Source organism: Schistocerca nitens, chromosome 7 (genome assembly GCF_023898315.1).
Source record: "Schistocerca nitens isolate TAMUIC-IGC-003100 chromosome 7, iqSchNite1.1, whole genome shotgun sequence".
Lineage (NCBI taxonomy): Eukaryota > Metazoa > Arthropoda > Insecta > Orthoptera > Acrididae > Schistocerca > Schistocerca nitens.
In genome coordinates, this window is record NC_064620.1 from 173,626,576 (window position 1) to 173,647,184 (window position 20,609).

Genomic DNA, 20,609 nt, shown 5'->3' on the forward strand with positions numbered 1-20,609 from the left:
GTAAATGCTGGGTTCAACAAATGCACAGGATTGTTTCAAATATGAATTAATGAGGCTTTTTATTTTTTTAAATTTCACAATAAAAAGTAGAACTGCAGGTCATTTTTCGAAATAGCCCTGTGCTTTCAAAACACACTTTAGCCAGCGAGTAGGTAAGTTTGATATCCTGTTTTCATGAGATGAAGTTGGTCATGTCTGAAGCCAATTGCACACATAGGCCTCAACACCAGCATCATTATTGAACCTTTGATCCCCAGAACTGCTCTGAGTGTACCACAGACTTGAAAGTTACAGGGATTAGGCACATTTTCCAGTTGAGTTGCTTCAGTTTTTGTTTGGTCAGGATTGGTGTATGGGGATGCACACCATCTTGCAGAAGAACTCATTGGTAAACCACACCATTTGTGATGACATACCTATTTAACCTCACTTGAAACTTTGCAGTAGTATACAGTATTTAATGTCCAATCTCTGTGCAAAAAGTTAATGTGCAACAAGCCACACCAGTCACAGTTGCCACGACCTTGCCAGCTGACAACTCTCACTTGTCTTTCACCAGTCTGGGTACCCTCTTCATTCTCCACTCCTTGGCTACTTCTTTCGATTTAAAGTTTTATGATGCACCAACATTTCATCATGGGTGATAATGTGTGTTAGGAACAAGTTTTTATCCTGAAATTTAGCCAAGAGACATTCACACACCTGAAAATGGTTCAGTTTTTGATGAGTTGTCAAAAGGCAAGGAACCCACCTATCACTCACTTTTTGTACTCATCTCTAATAATGATAAAAGTGCTACCATAACTTACCCCATCTCATCTGCAATCTCAACCACCTCAGATGACTGTCACACGTAAGAAGGTGCTGTCGTCTGTGAAGCTGGTGAGAAGTCGACGACCGTGGCCCTCATTCTCAGTGTGCTCACCCTCCACAAATTGTATGTGCCAAACAAACACTAGAGATCTTGAAAGTATATCTTCCTTGAATTGTTCAGTCAATCTTCTGAGGATTTCTCATGGTTTCACTCATTCCCAAGCAAGAAACTTTATACTATTGCACTACTCAATGGATACCAGTACCTCTCACTCAGACATTATAATAGTGACTAATGATGGAAGTGAGCAGCCCTGCTCAGCCGATTCCCCCATTCCTCACCTCCTTATGGAATACTGATGGGCTGGAATTGTCACGTAAAACTGTTGCCCTCTTTGGGTTAAGTATCTCATTTATATTTGACTCACCCTTATACATGCCACAGGCGTACACTTTTGTGCTATAATACTTGTAATGTGTAGGATCAGTAGAGGAGGTTATGAATACATAGTGCCTTGTGTCCATTTGTAGTACATGATGAAAGCTGCTGCACACTTCCATGAACCTCAGACCTCCAGAAGGAAATGGCTAATTCCTGTTATACGTAATCGTGTCAGAGAAACTGCCAACAGAAACTGAGCTCATGTGACAAATTATGATCGTACTGTGTATTATTATGTGCGTAATGATGCACCATCATCCAAGGAAGTGCACCAGCCATGTTGTGCATGCGCAGTCTGCTCTGGCTTCACTAGTGGTGCGCATTACTCGTGCTGCCTGGTGGGCAGTGATGTTGCCAACATTTTGAAGAAATACTACCAGTGTGTCTTAGCATCTGTAATTTTGACAGTACATTTGATTGATTGTATTCCTGCTGTGCAAACAGTTCACAGAAAGTTTCAACACATTAGATTGGACCATTCCTTTTCCTTGGACATTCTAAATGCTAAGACATGCGCATAAGAATTTTCAGCAATGTGACCCAATGTGCTTGTTTTTATAATTCATCTGTAAATAATGAATTTTAAAAACATGTTTCTTTTACATTTGAATATTTGATGAAAATGCTTTTCTGCAGTGGACTTTCCAGCTACAAAAGTGTGACCATGGAAGTGTTGTGTCTTCCTCAAGCCCTACTTGATGTTCTGTGTTCATTCTTGTGACCTCATTTTAAAGTTAAGAAACAATCAATTATTATTATGTCAGACAGCTCATATTTCCACCATGTTTTCTGGTTTTTCCCCCTTACTTTTCATGTTCCTTGTCGAAGTGAAATCCTTGAGAATGATTATTTTTTATGTTGGGCCAATATGGTTGACATGCACCTGCAAAAGAAATTCCTTCATCTTTTGATACACTTTTTGTTTTCTTTGAAAATACTTTATGTTAACTGTGTGTAATGCCTTTAATTTTGCAGATGAGGCTGAACAACACTAACTTATGTGCAGCTACAACTGCTGATGATGTGAAGACACGTGGTGTACCTCTGGTACTGAAGCCATGCTTACGTGTCAAGGGTCAGGTAAAATTCTATTCATATTTTTTGATCATAAGGTTATTTGTTCATTTTTACAAATACAAGACATTAGTCTTTTAAAATCCCATTGTTGTTTATGATCTTCACTTAATAATGAAATATTGTTGGATCATGAAGATTACCAATTCAGAATTAAGCAAATTATCTTGCTATCAGATGTTTTCATGTGATGTAAGAGAGAGATTAAGTAAGAAAGTAATAAGAAACTTTTAGCAGTTTTTGAAGAGCTGCATTGTAAACTAATGATATAGATACAAAATGTATAATGAAACTGGCCAACAGAAAAAATAAACATGTAAATAAAGAAGAAGATGACATTATGTTAAAAGCTGAAAAATGAAAACTTGGAAGGTAAAGGGAAAAGGTAGCAGGGGGATGAAAGGGGATAAACATGTATCTAAAAGAATGAAAGAGAAAGAAATAAAAGTTCTTGGCAATGTGTATCAAGTATCTGATAATCAAACTCACTTATTATAAGTGTACAATTTGTAATAATAACAGCAACAACAAAACATTCATTTTCCATCAAATAATCTCTTGCCGTATCCAGATTTTTACATCAAGACAGTGTCCAGTTTATTCTTCTGAATTAATCAGTGAACTGCCAAATATAGAGTTTATAAAATATGTATTACATGGCTACATGTTCAAACATAATACAGTTTTGAAGGGTCTATACAATATACACTGAAGAGCCAAAGAAACTGGTACATCAGTCTAATATCGTGTAGGGGCCTCGCGCGCACACAGAAGTGCCGCAACACGACATGGCATGGACCTGACTAATGTCTGAAGTACGTCATTCAGGGAACTGACACCCTGAATCCTGCAGGGCTGTCCACAAACCCACCATCGGAACTGTTTAAACTCAGAAGAGTGTTCCTGGAGCCACTCTGTAGCAATTCTGGATGTGTGGGGTGTCACATGGTCCTGCTGGAATTTCCCAAGTCCTTTAGGAATGCACAATGGCCATGAATGGAAGCAGGTGATCAAACAGTATGCTTATGTACGTGTCACCTATCAGAGTCATATTTGGACATGCCAGGGGGTCCATATCACTCCTCCCACCTGCGGGTCTGGGGGTAAGAATAGGCCCGAGGTATTCTTGCTTGTCGTAAGAGGTGACTAAAAGGAGTTTCACACGTTTCGGCCTTTACGTGATGGTCCTCTGTAGGGTTTGACCTCCATTCTTCAAAATATTCCTGAAGAGCTAGCCAATTGGGGAAGGACATCGTGTCCAGCATGCATTGAGATCTTTAGCCCACTTTCTCATCGTCGCATTTCAGTCCCACTCATTCTCGATCTCTTGGGCAAGGGCACCTTCCTGGGTGTGTTTTCCACCATGCACTATGCAGTGGCACTTTCTGCGTCAACAATGACAATGGACTTCTTTACACCTGATATCCAGCACATTAGCCAGTCCGTTGTGGTGGGGCCGCCGTGTAACGTGTTGGTTGTAGCCCCCTGACCACACAGGGATTGCTCTGATGATGCCTGTGCCATTAACTCCCCATGTATGCCAAGGGGTAGATGCCCATCCCCCTGGGGCATCGAGACTCCCAGCAGGTGGCCTTTGCTACGGCTGGGTGGTGCCCATGGGGAGGAACCCTGGTCGGAGTGGGTGGCATCAGGGCAGATGACACGCAATGAAGCGTAGTCCATCATCTCTTGCTGGTAGTGAAACACCAGCAGTCTCTAAGCATTCACAAGCCCAATTCAACGCACAAAAGTATAACCCTAATTGTTCCCCTCCCTGGCCGCACCATGGGAGGAACGTCAGGTTAAGGATGGCAGCAGATGGGGACTCTTTCATGACGATGAAGCCTCAGTTTTTTGTTGAGCAATTAGAGGACAAGTTTGAGGAGGTGGCGGGCTTGTCCAAAATGAAATCTGGGTCAGTCTTGATCAAAATAGCATCCTCTGCCCAGTCACGGGTGTTACTTGCTTGTGACAAGCTGGGGGATGTTTCTGTAATCATCACGCCCCATAAGAGCTTAAATATGGTCTAGGGTATCATATTTCACAGGGACCTTCTTTTGTAGTCTGACAATGAGCTGTGCGCCAGTTTAGATAGGCGAGGTGTACATTTCATTCCGAGTGTCTACCGGGATCCGAGGGATAATCAGGTTGCCACCAGTGCCTTCATCTTGGCCTTCGAGGGTGATGCATTGCCCGAGAAATCAAGGTGGTGGTCTAACAGTGTGATGTAAAACCCTACCTGCCTCCCCCGATGCAGTGCTTTAAGTGCTGGAAGTTCAGCCATATGTCTTCCCACTGTACTTGCAGCATCACATGTCAAGATTGTGGACACCCATCACATTCCAATACTCCATGTGCCCCGCCTCCCATCTGTGTCAACTGCAGAGAGCACGATTCGCCTTGCTCGCCAGACAGTAGGATTCTCCAGAAAGAAAGGAAAATCACGGAGTACAAGATCCTGGACCGACTGACCTACACTGAGGCTAAGAGAAAATTTGAACACCTGCATCCTCTACGTATGACATCATCTTACACCACTGCTACAACAGTTCTGACACCGCCAGCTCTGCCAACCCCAGTCACCTCTCAGAGCCGGAAGACTACACCTAGCCACTTGATGATAGGGGGCATTTCCCTCCCTGTTGCTCCTGCACCACCTACTTCGGGAGCAACACCCCCTTCCCCCAACCGTCGGGGACATTCGTCCCCCCTTCTAATCCGGAGAAGCATAAGTCTTCTTTGGCTTCTCTCGCTAGGAAGGGGTCCCTTGGGTCTCTCTCTTCCCATGTTTCTGCTAGTGAGAGAGATGACACCCGCCAATGGCTGAAGAGCCCAAAAGCAATTGGTCGTAGGGCTTCACGCTCATCCTCAGTCCCGGAGACAGATCTAGTGAAGTCCGCCCAGCCAGGGAATCCCAAGGAGCAGCGAGAGAAATCCAAAAAGAATACCCCCTAAGACCAAAGAAATGCAACCACACCACCGCTACCTACAAGCTCTGCATCTGAGGATAGAGTGGAGATTCTGGCATCTGCTGAGGACCTAGATCTCGCCAGACCCTCAGACACAATGAATATCGACTGCTCAGGCAATAAGTCGGTGGGAACAGGTGACTGTGGTGTAAACTGCCTCATTGAATGTTTCATGTCTTCCCAGTCTCACGATGACGTCATCCTCTAGTGGAGTTGTGGTGGTTCTTCGGTTCTTTCCACCACCTGGCTGAGCTATGGCAACTGTTAAGCTTTACACGTACTATCTGCATTGCCCTCCAGGAAACCTGGTTCCTGGCAATGCAGACCCCCGCCCTCCACGGCTATAAGGGATATTACAGGAACCGTAGTGACTATAATCAAGTGTCAGGTGGAGTTTGTGTTTATGTCCTAAACTCAGTCTGTAGTGACACTGTGCCTCTTCAAATCCCTTTTGAAGCTGTGGCTGTCAGAATAAGGATGACGCAGGAAATAACTGTCCGCAACGTATACCTTCCTCCAGATGGTGCAGTACCCCTGAATGTGTTAGCTGCACTGATTGGTCAACTCCCTAAACCTTTCCTACTTTTGGTAGATTTTAACACTAATAACACCTTGTGGGGTGGCACTGTGCTTTACTGGCCGAGGCAGAGATGTCGAAACTTTACTGTCTCGGTTCGACCTCTGCCTCTCAAATACTGGGGCCGCCACACATTACAGTGTGGCTCATGTTAGTTACTCGGCCATTGATTTATCAATTTGCACCCAGGACTTCTCCCATCTATCCACTGGAGAGCACATGGTGACCTGTGTGGTAGTGACCACTTCATCTTCCTGTCACTGCCCCAGCATCAGGCCCACGGACACTTGCCCAGATGGGCTTTAAACAGGGCAGACTGGGAAACTTTCGCCTCTGCTGTCACCGTTGAATCTCCCCCACTCAGTAACATTGATGTAATGGTTGAGCAGGTGACTACAACAATTGTTTCTTCGGCAGAAAACGCAATCCCTCGCTCTTTAGGATGCCCAAGACGTAAGGCAGTCCCTTGGTGGTCGCCGGAACACGCTTAAGCAATTAAGGAGTGTCGGCGAGCTCTACAGCGACATAAGTGGCATCCTTCCCTGGAGCACCTCATAGCCTTTAAATGGCTCCATGCTTGCCTTCGCCAACTTATCAAACGATGGAAGCAAGAATGTTGGGAGAGTGATGTCTTGACCATTGGGTGCCATACGTCACCTTCCCAAGCCTGGGCCAAGATCAAACATGTTTTCGGGTACCAGACCCTACCAGATGTTCCCGATGTTAACATAAATGGCATGTTATCTACCGATGCAAACGCGATTGCTAAGCACTTTGTTCAAGTCTCTGCTTCGGAAAATTACCCCCCAGCCTTTCGAACTCTCAAATGGCGGCTGGAAGGGAAAGTCCTCTCATTCACTACACGCCACAGTGAATCCTATAATGCCCCATTTACAGAGTGTGAGCTCATCACTGCCCTTGCACATTGCCCAGACACAGTTCCTGGGCCTTATCGAATCCACAGCCAGATGATTAAACATCTCTCTTCTGACTACAAGCGACATATCCTCGTCATCTTCAACCAGATCTGGTCCGATGGCGTCTTTCCGTCGCAGTGGCGGGAGAGCACCATCATTCTGCTGCTCAAATCAGGTAAAAACCCGCTTGATGTGGATAGCTATCGGCCCATCAGCCTCACCAACGTTCTTTGTAAGTTTCTGGAATGTATAGTGTGTCAGCAGTTGGGTTGGCTTCTGGAGTCACGTGGCCTACTGGCTTCATGTCTGTGTGGCTTCCGCCAGGGTCGCTCCACCACTGGTAATCTTGTGTCCCTTAAGTCTGCCATCCAAACAACCTTTTCCAGACACTAACACCTGGTTGCCGTCTTTTTGATTTACGAAAAGCACATGACACGATCTCGCGACATCATATCCTTGCCACATTGTATGCATGAGGTCTCCGGGACCTGTGCCCAATTTTTATCCGAAGTTTCCTATCGCTCCGTACATTCTGTGTCCAAGTTGGTGCCCCCCATAGTTCCATCCATATCCAGGAGAATGGGGTCCCGCAGGGCTCTGTATTGAGTGTCCCTCTATTTTTAGTGACCATTAATGGTCTAGCAGCAGCTGTCGAGCCCTCCGTCTCACTTTCTGTGTATGCAGGCGACTTCTGCATTTTGTGTTGCTGCTCCAGTACTGGTGTTACTGAGCGTCATCTAAAGGGATCCATCCACAAGGTGCAGTCATGGGTTCTAGCCAATGTTTTCCGCCACAAAGACATGTGTCATGCATTTCTGTCGGCATCGTACCGTTCATCTGGAACCAGCACTTTACCTGAATGTTGATCCACTCACTGTAGTGGAGACATATCGATTCTTAGGTCTGGTTTTTGACACTCGTTTGACTTGGCTTCCTCATCTTCATCAGCTTAAATGAAAGTGTTGGCAGCACCTCAATGCGCTCCATTGCCTGAGCAACACCAGCTGCGGTGCAGATCGCTCCATGCTGCTGCAGCTCTACAGAGCCCTTGTTCAGTCCTGCCTTTTACTATGGGAATGTGATTTATGGTTCGGCGATGCCCTCAGCATTGTGTTTACTCGACCCATTGCACCATTGCGGAGTTAGACTAGCGACAGGAGCTTTTAGGACGAGTCCGGTGACAGGCATACTGGTGGAGGCTGGAGTTTTCTATTGAAGATCAGATAGGCAGAACTGCTTGCCAGTTACATTACACGCATTCACAGCTCTGCTGAACATCCTAATTATGTTCTTCTTTTCCCAACCACGACAGTTCACCTCCCGCATAGGCAGCCCAGGTCAGGGCTAACGATTGTGGTTTGCATGCAATTGCATCTGTATGAACAGGAGTCCTTCGCTTCACCAACTCTCCTCGAGGTCCATTCACGTACGCCTGCATGGTGCAGCTGTAGGCCAAAGCTTTGCCTGGACCTTTCACATGGCCCTAAGGAATCCGTTAACCCTGTGGCTCTCCGCTATCACTTCCTCTCGATTCTTGAAGTGTTCCGGGGCTCTGAAGTGGTTTACACCGACGGCTCGATAGCTGATGGTCATGTTGGATTCGCGTTTGTCCACAGAGGCCATATTGAACAGCATTCCTTGCCCAGTGGTTGCAGTGTATTCACTGCAGAGATGGTGGCCCTATCTCGTGCACTTCTGTTTATCCGTTCATGCCCCAAGGAATCGTTTCTTCTGTGTACTGACTTCTTGAGCAGCCTACAAGCTATCGACCAATGCTACCGTCACCACCCCTTTGGTAGCGTCCATCCAGGGTCCATCTATGCTTTGGACCAGTCCCGTCGTTCAGTGGTGTTTGTGTGCACCCCAGGCCACGATGGCATCCCAGGCAACGAACTTGCCGACAGGGTGGCGAAACAGGCTATGCGGTAATCGCTTCTGAAGATGGGCATCTCTGAACCTGACCTGTGTTCTGACTTACACCACAGGGTTTTTTTGCTTTGGGAGACGGAATGGCATAACAGTATGCACAACAAACTGCGTGTTATTAAGGAAGATGATGAATGTGTGTAAGTCTTCCATGCTGGCCTCTCGCAGGGAATCAGTTGTCTTTGCCGGCTCCACATTGGCCACACTTGGCCAACCCACTGTTACCTCTTGCGCCGTGAAGACCCACCTCAGTGTCGGTGCGGCGCCCGGTTGACAGTGGCCCATATTCTGGTGCACTGTCCTACTGTGACTGCCCAGCGACGAATTCTTGGGTTAGTGGACTCGTTGCCGCTCATTTTATCTGACAACGCCTCATTGGCTGATTTAGTTTTACATTTTATTCATGAGGGTATTTTTTATCATTTGATCTACGTTTTAGTGCATGTCCTTTGTCCCTCTGTGTCCTCCACCCTACTGCTTTTAGGGTGGAGGTTTTAATGTGTGTTGCCGTGTGGCTGGCTTTTCCTTTTTATTCTTGTGGTCAATCAGCCACTGTAATCTGCTTTCTTGTTTTACTCTCTTCTGTTTCTAGCATCTCTGTGTTATTTTCTTGTCCTCTTTTGCTCCATTTAGTGTTGGTTGCCTTTTCTTCATTCTTATGGTTTTTCCTTTCTTTCCATTTTGTGTTATATGTCTCGTCTGTTTTACTCTCACACTTGTGGCATTGTTTTATTAGGAACAAGGGACCGATGACCTCGTAATTTGGTCCCTTCCCCCTCTTTTAAACCAATCAATCATATCACCCCAGCTCCACATGCCCCACACCATTACAGAGCATCCACCAGCTTGAACAGTCCCTCACTGACATTCAGGGTCCAGGGTTTCATGAGGTTGTCTCCCTACCTGTACATGTCTATCTGCTTGATACAATATGAAATGAGACTCGTCCAACCAGGCAACGTGTTTCCAGTCATCACCAGTCCAGTTTCAGTATTGATAGGCCTAGACCAGGCATAAAGCTTTGTGTCATGCACAGGGTGTATACAACCCGGGACAACCGGGAGATCCGTGAAAAACCCGGGAATTTTTTAGAATTCCGGGAATTTTTCATTGTTTTAGTTTTCAGTTTAATTTTTGTAACTTTGACTGGTAAGAACCAATACTCTAAGAAAGAATATTGCTGTATCTCATTACTGCAGAATAATACTTCAGCAATAAAGCACGATCGGGGGAGGGGGGGGGGGGAAATAAAACTTAAGTTGGAAAGGAAATGCACCATATACAAGAACAAAACACAGTGCTCATACAAGCGTCTGCCAACAGCAAAATGTGTCAAATGCTTTAGGAAGACTATGCAATGTTTCATAACAACAAATTGTCTCCGATGGGCGCAATGTCACAACTAGGAGGCGGGGAGAAACCGGGATATCTGCAGTTTCAAGGGGAGGGGGGCGGGGCATCCAGCGCATGTTGGTCTGTTCAGATTAATGCACATCTTTCTTCTCTTATATTGTAGCCGGAACGGTAGCTGTTCGGTTAGAGCAGGGCCGGCCAAACGCTGCACAGTGTGCAGACGTGCGGAAGTGCTGCACATGTGCGACAGCGAGCGACAGCGACATCTGTTATTAGACATGTGTCCTAAATGAACAGCGGTGGCTTCATTTCCCTGTTTATGTGGTACAAGCAAGAGCGCAACATACCCAGTCTCGTTTACCCCTGGTAACCGTAACCTTAACAGAGAAGTACTGAGGAATGGCAGGTACTGTGAAGAAGCAAAGGACGGGAGATCTATGTTCAGTCGTTTAAAAATGACTGGGAACTGCAATTCTTTTTTGTAGCCGTTGGTGAAAACTCAGAGTGTTTGCTATGCCAGCGTTAAGTTTTCAATTGAAAGACACTACAATACATATCACAAAGACGAGTGTAGTGTACTCAAGAGTGAAGAACAGCAAGCAAAATTAAATGTCCTTAAGAAAATGGATGAGACACATCAACTTGATTATCGTTTCTCATGACTTGTGATAAATGTGTTTGGATTTATTCCATTCATAATTAAAAATTATTGTTTACTAACTGTGCATTAGTGCCTCATTCTGCTCCATGTTACATTATTATCAGGGAAGTTAGTCATTAAACCGATTGTTCCAATGTATACTTACATTTACCTTTTTTTTTTTAAAAAAAAATGTGTGGAGGGCTACGCTCAGCAGAAGTCGATAAAACGTAACATTCATCTAATTGTCGGTTATTATGCAGATTTCAGACAGAGCTGATGAAAGATGTAGCAATAATGGTATTCAAATAACAGGTAATCATCGCGAGGTCTGCGGTTATCATTCTGTTCAGAGGTCAGTGAGACAGAAATTATGTGGGTGTAACTGAGGGCACCGAGAATTAGTTATAGGAAACCTTGCATTAGTTTAATGTTATTTGAAATCATGAATAAGGTTCGTTGGAAGTCGCTAAGTGCTCTCTTTCTTAAATACTAGATCAAAAACATTACTCGTATTTACGTGCCGTCAGTCAAGCTGCCTTAATAAAAACCCATGGTTGTTAACTGTATTACTTGTCTTACTGGGTTAAACTGTTAACATAAAAGTAGACGTCTCAATGAGTAGACTGTGACAGTATATTAAATGTTTAATACGCGAAATACCTTCCCATGGTTGGCTTGCAAGCTGTGGAAAGAGCACTAGAATGCCCCGGTACAGAGTATCCCAGCAAGTGGATAAAGCGACACCTGTGCGTAGAAAGTTGCACTACATGAAAGCTGACGGTTGTGGCGTGCACGCTGTGACCCGGAAGTTGCACATGTGCAGGAGCACCGCACGCGTGCAGAATTTCTGGCCGGCCCTGGGTTAGAGGGTTAGCTGCCCTCTGTAATAAAAAAAACTGAGTTTAATGGATCAAGGGCGAATTGAAACGGGTGTCTTGCGACGTCCGCCCCGAGCAGTTACAAAAAAAAAAATAGCTAATGTGGTTTTGAACGCATCCCTGTTGGTTTTTGAACATTTTTTTTATCATATTCTAAGTTGATTTCTGAATGAATCCTAAGTTGATTTTTGAATGCATGCATAATGTATTATGTCACACAAAACAGCAAGTTATTAGCTAATAGGCAGTAAAGACTACAAATTTCCTGAAGAGTTCTTGTTCTGCCAGTACAAATAATCCCATCCCTTATTAACTGCGAGATTTTTTAAAGAGGGGCAGGTGTCAAACCGGCCAACTGGGAGCAGGAGATGCACCACAGGACATTTTAATTTCCACTGGCCTGAATATGGTTTGGTGGCACCCATTACAAAATATTACACGTTTGAATTCCACAGAGCAAAATACAGAGACGTGTGATGGATGAATGCTGTGTGAAGAGGCGTGGTACTGCACTTCGGCACAGAGACTAAATAACATGTCTTACGTTCTCTCGAACATGTCTTATGTATCAGACTCTTCAGAAAGACGTGCGCTACAAAATAAAGATATTTTTTAAAAGTCGATTTTTTAAATTTTGGCGGCGTGCCTCAAACGCTTGAGGGAGGGGGAGTGCCACTATCTAATATTGTTGCGGTTCGGAAATATCGTAGATCCGGATCTGATGCACAGAGCAGTCGGAGTTGTAGTGGGGAGGTGGTGGTCTCCACGTGACCCGTGTTTACGTTAAGTGGTTTTGCTGTTTCCTCTTCGTTTATTGCTCTCACGTCAAATTCAAACTAAACGGATTTCTGTGGCCGGGAGCTATCAAGTGAATTAAAAAACGTTCACATAATTACACAAGGCTAAAATATGTTACTAGTTTCAGATTTTATTTTTTTCCACCTTTCTGACAGTCAAGCGGTAATCGCTTTGCAGAACAATGAAGTTATTTTTACGGTTTGTTAAAGAAATTTGACTTTCATTAATCTTTTCTGCTGAGACAGTCAATTTATTTGAAACGAAGTGTTTAATTCCATACTATTTATTTGAAACGACGTGTTTAATTCCATACTATTGGCTAGTTTCAACTGTTCGCTGCATTTCAAGTTCACGTTTTCATCTTCTAGCATGTATGGGATTGTTGTTGTTGTGGTCTTCAGTACTGAGACTGGTTTGATGCAGCTCTGCATGCTACTCTATCCTCTGCAAGCTTCTTCATCTCCCAGTACCTACTGCAACCTACATCCTTCTGAATCTGCTTAGTGTATTCATCTCTTGGTCTCCCTCTACGATTTTTACCCTCCACGCTGCCCTCCAATGCTAAATTTGTGATCCCTTGATGCCTTAAAACATGTCCTACCAACCGATCCCTTCTTCTAGTCAAGTTGTGCCACAAACTTCTCTTCTCCCCAATCCTATTCAATACCTCCTCATTAGTTACGTGATCTACTCACCTTATCTTCAGCATTCTTCTGTAGCACCACATTTCGAAAGCTTCTATTCTCTTCTTGTCCAAACTACTTATCGTCCATGTTTCACTTCCATACATGGCTACACTCCATACAAATACTTTCAGAAACAACTTCCTGACACTTAAATCTATACTCGATGTTAACAAATTTCTCTTCTTCAGAAACGATTTCCTTGCCATTGCCAGTCTACATTTTGTATCCTCTCTACTTCGACCATCATCAGTTATTTTACTCCCTAAATAGCAAAACTCCTTTACTCTAAGTGTCTCATTTCCTAATCTAATCCCCTCAGCATCGCCCGACTTAATTTGACTACATTCCATTATCCTCGTTTTGCTTTTGTTGATGTTCATCTTATATCCTCCTTTCAAGACACTGTCCATTCCGTTCAACTGCTCTTCCAAGTCCTTTGCTGTCTCTGACAGAATTACAATGTCATCGGCGAACCTCAAAGTTTTTACTTCTTCTCCATGAATTTTAATACCTACACCGTACTTTTCTTTTGTTTCCTTTACTGCTTGCTCAATATACAGATTGAATAACATCGGGGAGAGGCTACAACCCTGTCTCACTCCTTTCCCAACCACTGCTTCCCTTTCATGCCCCTCGACTCTTATAACTGTCATCTGGTTTCTGTACAAATTGTAAATAGCCTTTCGCTCCCTGTATTTTACCCCTGCCACCTTCAGAATTTGAAAGAGAGTATTCCAGTTAACATTGTCAAAAGCTGTCTCTAAGTCTACAAATGCTAGAAACGTAGGTTTGCCTTTTCTTAATCTTTCTTCTAAGGTAAGTCGTAAGGTTAGTATTGCCTCACGTGTTCCAACATTTCTACGGAATCCAAACTGATCTTCCCCGAGGTCCGCTTCTATTAGTTTTTCCATTCGTCTGTAAAGAATTCGCGTTAGTATTTTGCAGCTGTGACTTATTAAACTGATAGTTCGGTAATTTTCACATCTGTCAACACCTGCTTTCTTTGGGATTGGAATTATTATATTCTTCTTGAAGTCTGTAGGTATTTCGCCTGTCTCATACATCTTGCTCACCAGATGGTAGAGTTTTGTCATGACTGGCTCTCCCAAGGCCATCAGTAGTTCTAATGGAATGTTGTCTACTCCCGGGGCCTTGTTTCGACTCAGGTCTTTCAGTGCTCTGTCAAACTATTCACACAGTATCTTATCTCCCATTTCGTCTTCATCTACATCCTCTTCCATTTCCATAATATTTTCCTCAAGTACATCGCCCTTGTATAAACCCTCTATATACTCCTTCCACCTTTCTGCCTTCCCTTCTTTGCTTAGAACTGGGTTGACATCTGAGCTCTTGATGTTCATACAAGTGGTTCTCTTCTCTCCTAAGGTCTCTTTAATTTTCCTGTAGGCAGTATCTATATTACCTCTAGTGAGACAAGCCTCTACATCCTTACATTTGTCCTCTAGCCATCCCTGCTTAGCCATTTTGCACTTCCTGTCGATCTCATTTTTGAGATGTTTGTATTCCTTTTTGCCTGCTTCATTTACTGCATTTTTATATTTTCTCCTTTCATCAATTAAATTCAATATTTCTTCTGTTACCCAAGGATTTCTATTAGCCCTCGTCTTTTTACCTACTTGATCGTCTGCTGCCTTCACTACTTCATCCCTCAGAGCTACCCATTCTTCTTCTACTGTATTTCTTTCCCCCATTCCTGTCAATTGTTCCCTTATGCTGTCCCGGAAACTCTGTACAACCTCTGGTTCTTTCAGTTTATCCAGGTCCCATCTCCTTAAATTCCCACGTTTTTGCAGTTTCTTCAGTTTCAATCTGCAGTTCATAACCAATAGATTGTGTTTCTGCCCCTGGAAATGTCTTACAATTTAAAACCTGGTTCCTAAATCTCTGTCTTACCATTATATAATCTATCTGATACCTTTTAGTATCTCCAGGATTCTTCCAGGTATACAACCTTCTTTTATGATTCTTGAACCAAGTGTTAGCTATGATTAAGTTATGCTCTGTGCAAAATTCTACAAGGCGGCTTCCTCTTTCATTTCTTCCCCCCAATCCATATTCACCTACTGTGTTTCCTTCTCTCCCTTTTCCTACTGACGAATTCCAGTCACCCATGACTATTAAATTTTCGTCTCCCTTCACTACCTGAATAATTTCTTTTATCTCGTCATACATTTCTTCAATTTCTTCATCATCTGCAGAGCTTGTTGGCATATAAACTTGTACTACTGTTGTAGGCATGGGCTTTGTGTCTATCTTGGCCACAATAATGCATTCACTATGCTGTTTGTATGGGATTATGCCATAATAAAGAACCAAACATGGGATAATATGCTACTGGTACTCCAAGAAAATTTACATCTGAATCTGGACATACGAATGTGCACTTGAAGCCGAATTGTGCATTTTAGTATGGTTCACAAAATTCCCATGCTCTTGGAGTATCCTCTGATGTCTTGTTTCTTTTATGACATAATGTAAGATCTTTTAATGTTTTACACGTACGAATGTACGGACTTCCTGCGTCATCGTGGCTGCCCAAGTGCGGCGACGCCTGTTATCTGGCGCAACTGCTGAAACGAATCAATTTCTAACAGGTCGCGGGAAAATATTCCTATTGGTTGTTTGAAAAGCATTACATTCAAGTAAAGTAAATTTCCGTTTACACAATATGAACTCTGTGCGCGAATGTCCGATGAATTTCTTAAATCACAGAGCGTTTGACTCTCATTCAAAAATCAAATCTTTGAGGACGGCCATTTAGAATATTTTCGATCCCAGAAGATCAGACATTTATGTCGTTGTTAAAAATTTTACTTGCACATCTGTGTGATGCATCTTAAAGTGTAACACGCGCAAAAAAGATCAACATTGTGTGTGAAAGCTTAGCTTCTCTTGCAGCTTATTAATCTTAGAGACCAATATTATATGTGAAAGCTTTTCTTTTCTTGTAACAACACTCTGTATATTAATTTAAACCATTGCTTTTTCCTATTTGTGTGTTCACGCTACTTAACAGTGATGCTGTTGACTGACTACATCACGTGTCCTAGGCTATGAATATCCGCTGTCATCGGCTGCCGAGATTGCTTGACATGAGCTATGACTGGCTTACAAAAGTACATCGTAATCTCGATTTCAACCCTTCAGAAAGTAACATGCGGTGTTTGGTGGAATTCAAATTTATACTACCGTAATACGAAAATATACAGTGTACATGTTGCTGCACATCAGACATCTTTCTGAAACATGTTTGTTCCCTGAGTTTCGTTTTCTAAAGTGCCGGGAAATTCTATGCCGGTGTATAAAACCACAACCATTGAAAGGATTGATAAGATTCACAGTTTTGAGGAAAAGTATACTGTTACGTAACAAGGAAAAAGTGTATTTTTAACCGGGAAATCCAGGAAAAATCCGGGGATTTTTTTTCCTCGTCCACGCATGCACCCTGCATGCAGTCATCAAGAGTACAAGAGTGGGCCCTTGGCTCCGAAAGCCCATATCAAAAGTGTTTCATTGAATTGTTTACATGCTGACACTTGTTGATGGCCCAATGTTGAAATCAGCAGCAATTTGTAGAAGGGCTGCACTTCTGTCATGCTGAACAATTCTTCGGTCATCGTTGGTTCCATTCTTGCAGGATCTTTTTCCAGCTGCAGCGATGTCAGAGATTTGATGTTTTACCATATTCCTGATATTCATGATACACTTGTGAAATGGTCATATGGGAAAATCCCCACTTCATCATTACCTCGGTGATGCTGTGTCCCATTGCTTATGCGCTGACTGTAACACCACATTCAAACTCACTTAAATCTTGATAACCTGCCATTGTAGCAGCAGTAATCGATCTAACAACTGTGCCAGACACTTGTCTTATTTAGGTGTTGCCAACTGCAGTGCTGTATTCTGCCTGTTTACGTACCTCTGTATTTCAGTACGCATGCCTATACCAGTTTCTTTGGCGCTTTAATGTATTTTCATTGATATGATATGATATGCAATGACTTAGTTAGAGCGTGTTGATTTCATTGATCTTAAATTTGTTGCAGATTACTTAATACTATCAAAACTTGTTTATTTGTATCTTTTTCAGATAAAGAGAGCAGAAGTGAATTTAATGTTTCTGTGTAGGCCCTGCAGAAATCTCTGTTAATTTGGCATTCTAGAGAATAACATGAATCTAGGACCAAAATTTAGTTCAGAGCTCCTATTTGTTTGGTAGTAGAAAGAGCAGTGATAGTACTGAGCTGGCCATTGGCTGGTTCACACCAATATTGGATGTATTTTTTTTTCTCCAATCATTACTGTTCTTTGTTCTGTGGCTATTTATACATTTGCAATTGCCCCCCCTCATGAACCATGGACCTTGCTGTTGGTGGGGGGGCTTGCGTGCCTCAGCGAAACAGATAGCCATACTGTAGGTGCAACGGAGGGGTATCTGTTGAGAGGCCACACAGATGTGTGGTTCCTGAAGAGGAGCAGCAGCCTTTTTGGTAGTTGCAGGGACAACAGTTGGGATGATTGACTGATCTGGCCTTGTAACATTAACCAAAACGGACTTGCTGTGCTGGTACTGCGAATGGCTGAAACCAAGGGGAAACTACAGCTGTAATTTTTCCCGAGTTCATGTAGCTTCACTGTATGGTTAAATGATGATGGCATCCTCTTGGATAAAATATTCCGGAGGTAAAATAGTCCCCCCATTCGGATCTCCGGGTGGGGGCTACTCAGGAGGACATCGTTATCAGGAGAAAGAAAACTGGCATTCTACAGATTGGGGTGTGGATTGTGAGATCCCTTAATCGGGCAGGTAGGTTAGAAAATTTAAAATGGGAAATGAATAGGCTAAAGTTAGGTATAGTGGGAATTAGTGAAGTTTGGTGGCAGGAGAAACAAGACCTCTGGTCAGGTGGATACAGGGTTATAAATACAAAATCGAATAGGCGTTATGCAGGAGTAAGTTCAATAATGAATAAAAAGTAGGAGCACAGGTAAGCTACCATGAACAGCATAGTGAATGCCTTGTTTTATCCAAGATAGACACAAAGCCCACACCTGCCACAGTAGTAAAAGTTTAGATGCCAACTAGCTCCGCTGATGACAAAGAGATTGAAGAAATGTATGATGAGATAAAAGAAATTATTCAGATAGTGAAGGATGACGGAAATTTAATAGTCACGGGGTACTGGAATTCGATAGTAGGAAAAAGAAGAGAAGGAAAATTAGTAGGTGAATATGGAATGGGGGTAAGGAATGGAAGAGGAAGCTGTCAGAATTTTGCACAGAGCATAACTTAATCATAGGTAACACTTGGTTTAAGAATCATGACAGAAGGTTGTATACGTGGAAGAGGCCTGGAGACATTGGAAGGTTTCAGATAGATTATATAAAGGGAAGACAGATATTTAGTAACCAGGTTTTAAACTGTAAGAGATATCCAGGGGCAGATGTGGACTCTGACCACAATTTATTGCTAATGAACTGTAGATTAAAACCTAAGGAACCACAAAAAGGTGGCATTATAAGGAGATGGGATGTGGATAAACTGGAAGAACCAGAGGTTGTTGAGTGTTTAAGAGAGAACATTAGGGAACAATTGACAAGAACGGAAAAAAGAAATACATTAGAAGAAGAATGGGTAGCTTTGGGAGATGAAACAGTGAAGGCTGCAGAGGATGAATTAGGTAAAAAGATGAGGGCTAGTAGAAATTGTTGGGTAACAGAAGAGATATTGAATTTAATTGATGAAAGGAGAAAATATAAAAATGCAGTGAATGAAGCATGCACAAAGGAATACAAACATCTCAAAAATGAGATCAACAGAAGGGCAAAATGGCTAAGCAGGGATGGCGAGAGGACAAATGTAAGGATGTAGAGGCATATATCACTAGGAGTAAGATGGATACAGCCTACAGGATACCTTTAGAGAAAAGAGAACTACCTGTATGAATATCAAGAGCTCAAGTGGAAAACCAGTTCTAAGCAAAGAAGGGAAAGCAGAAAGGTGGAAGGAGTATATAGAGGGTCTATACAAGGGTGATGTACTTGACAGTAATATTATGGAAATGGAAGAGGATGTAGATGAAGATGAAATGGGAGATACAATACTGCATGAAGAATTTGACAGAGCACGGAAAGATCTAAGTCAAAACAAGGCCCCGGGAATAGACAACATTCCATTAGAACTATGGATAGCCTTGGGAGAGTCAACCGTGACAAAACTGTACCATCTGGTGAGCAAGATGTATGAGACAGGCGAAATACCCTCAGTCTTCAGGAAGAATATAATTATTCCAATCCCAAAGAAAGCAGGTGTTGACAGGTGTGAAAATTTCAGTTTAATAAGTCACGGCTGCAAAATACTGACACGAATTCTGTACATACGAATGGAAAAACTGGTAGAAGCCGACCTCGGGGAAGATCAGTTTAGATTCCATAGAAATGTTGGAACACGCAAGGCAGTACTAACCTAGGACTTAGAAGGTAGATTAAGGAAGGGCAAACCTACTTTTCTAGCATTTGCAGACTTAGAGAAAGCTTTTGACAATGTTGACTGGAATACTCTCTTTCAAATTCTGAAGGTGGCAAGGGTCAAATACAGAGAGCAAAAGGCTATTTACAATTTGTACAGAAACCAGATGGCAGTTATAAGAGTTGAGGGCCATGAAAGGGAAGCAGTAGTTGAGAAGGGAGTGAGACAGGGTTGTAGCCTATCCCCGATGTTATTCAATCTGTATATTGAGCAAGCATTGAAGGAAACAAAAGAAAAATTCAGAGTAGGAATTAAAATGCATGGAGAAGAAATAAAAACTTTGAGGTTTGCCGATGACATTGTAATTCTGTCAAGAGACAGCAAAGGACCTGGGAGAGCAGTTGAACTGAATGGACAGTGCCTTGAAAGGAGAATATAAGATTAACATCAACAGAAACAAAACAAGGATAATGGAATGTCATCACATTAAATCAGGTGATGCTGAGGAAATTAGATTAGGAAATGAGACACTTAAAGTAGTAGATGAGTTTTGCTATTTGGGGAGCAAAATAACTGATGATGGTCAAAGTAGAGAGGATATAAAATGTAGACTGGCTGTGGCAAGGAAAGCATTTCTGAAGAAGACATCGAGTATAAGTGTCAGGAAGTTTTTTCTGAAAGTATGCAATGTAGCCATACATGGAAGTGAAACATGGATGATAAACAGTGTAGGCAAGGAAGGAATAGAAGCTTTAGAAATGTGGTGCTGCAGAAGAATGCTAAAGATTAGATGGGTAGATCGCGTAACTAATGAGGAGGTACTGAACAGAATTGGGGAGAAGAGGAATTTGTGGCACAACTCTACTAGAAGTAGGGATCAGTTGGTTGGACATGTTCTGAGGCATCAAGGGATCACCAATTTAGTACTGCAGGGAAGCGTGGAGGGTAAAAATTGCAGAGGGAGACCAAGGTATGAGTACACCAAGCAGATTCAGAAGGCTGTAGGTTGCAGTAGTTACTCAGAGATGAAGAACCTTGCA

At 42.8% G+C, this 20,609-nt stretch overlaps 1 protein-coding gene and 1 long non-coding RNA gene across 2 annotated transcripts in view; one reads left to right on the plus strand and one right to left on the minus strand.

Moving 5' to 3' along the window:
• The window catches only part of LOC126195453 (polypeptide N-acetylgalactosaminyltransferase 35A), a 177,041-nt gene that overhangs the window by 121,381 nt on the left and 35,051 nt on the right, over positions 1–20,609 (plus strand). Inside the window, exon 10 of the mRNA XM_049934081.1 lies at positions 2,231–2,335. Coding sequence (XP_049790038.1) covers positions 2,231–2,335 — 105 coding nt within the window. The remainder of the gene's footprint in view (positions 1–2,230; positions 2,336–20,609) is intronic.
• LOC126195454 (uncharacterized) overlaps positions 1–20,609 on the minus strand; it is a 75,841-nt gene that overhangs the window by 4,020 nt on the left and 51,212 nt on the right. The window lies entirely within an intron of this gene.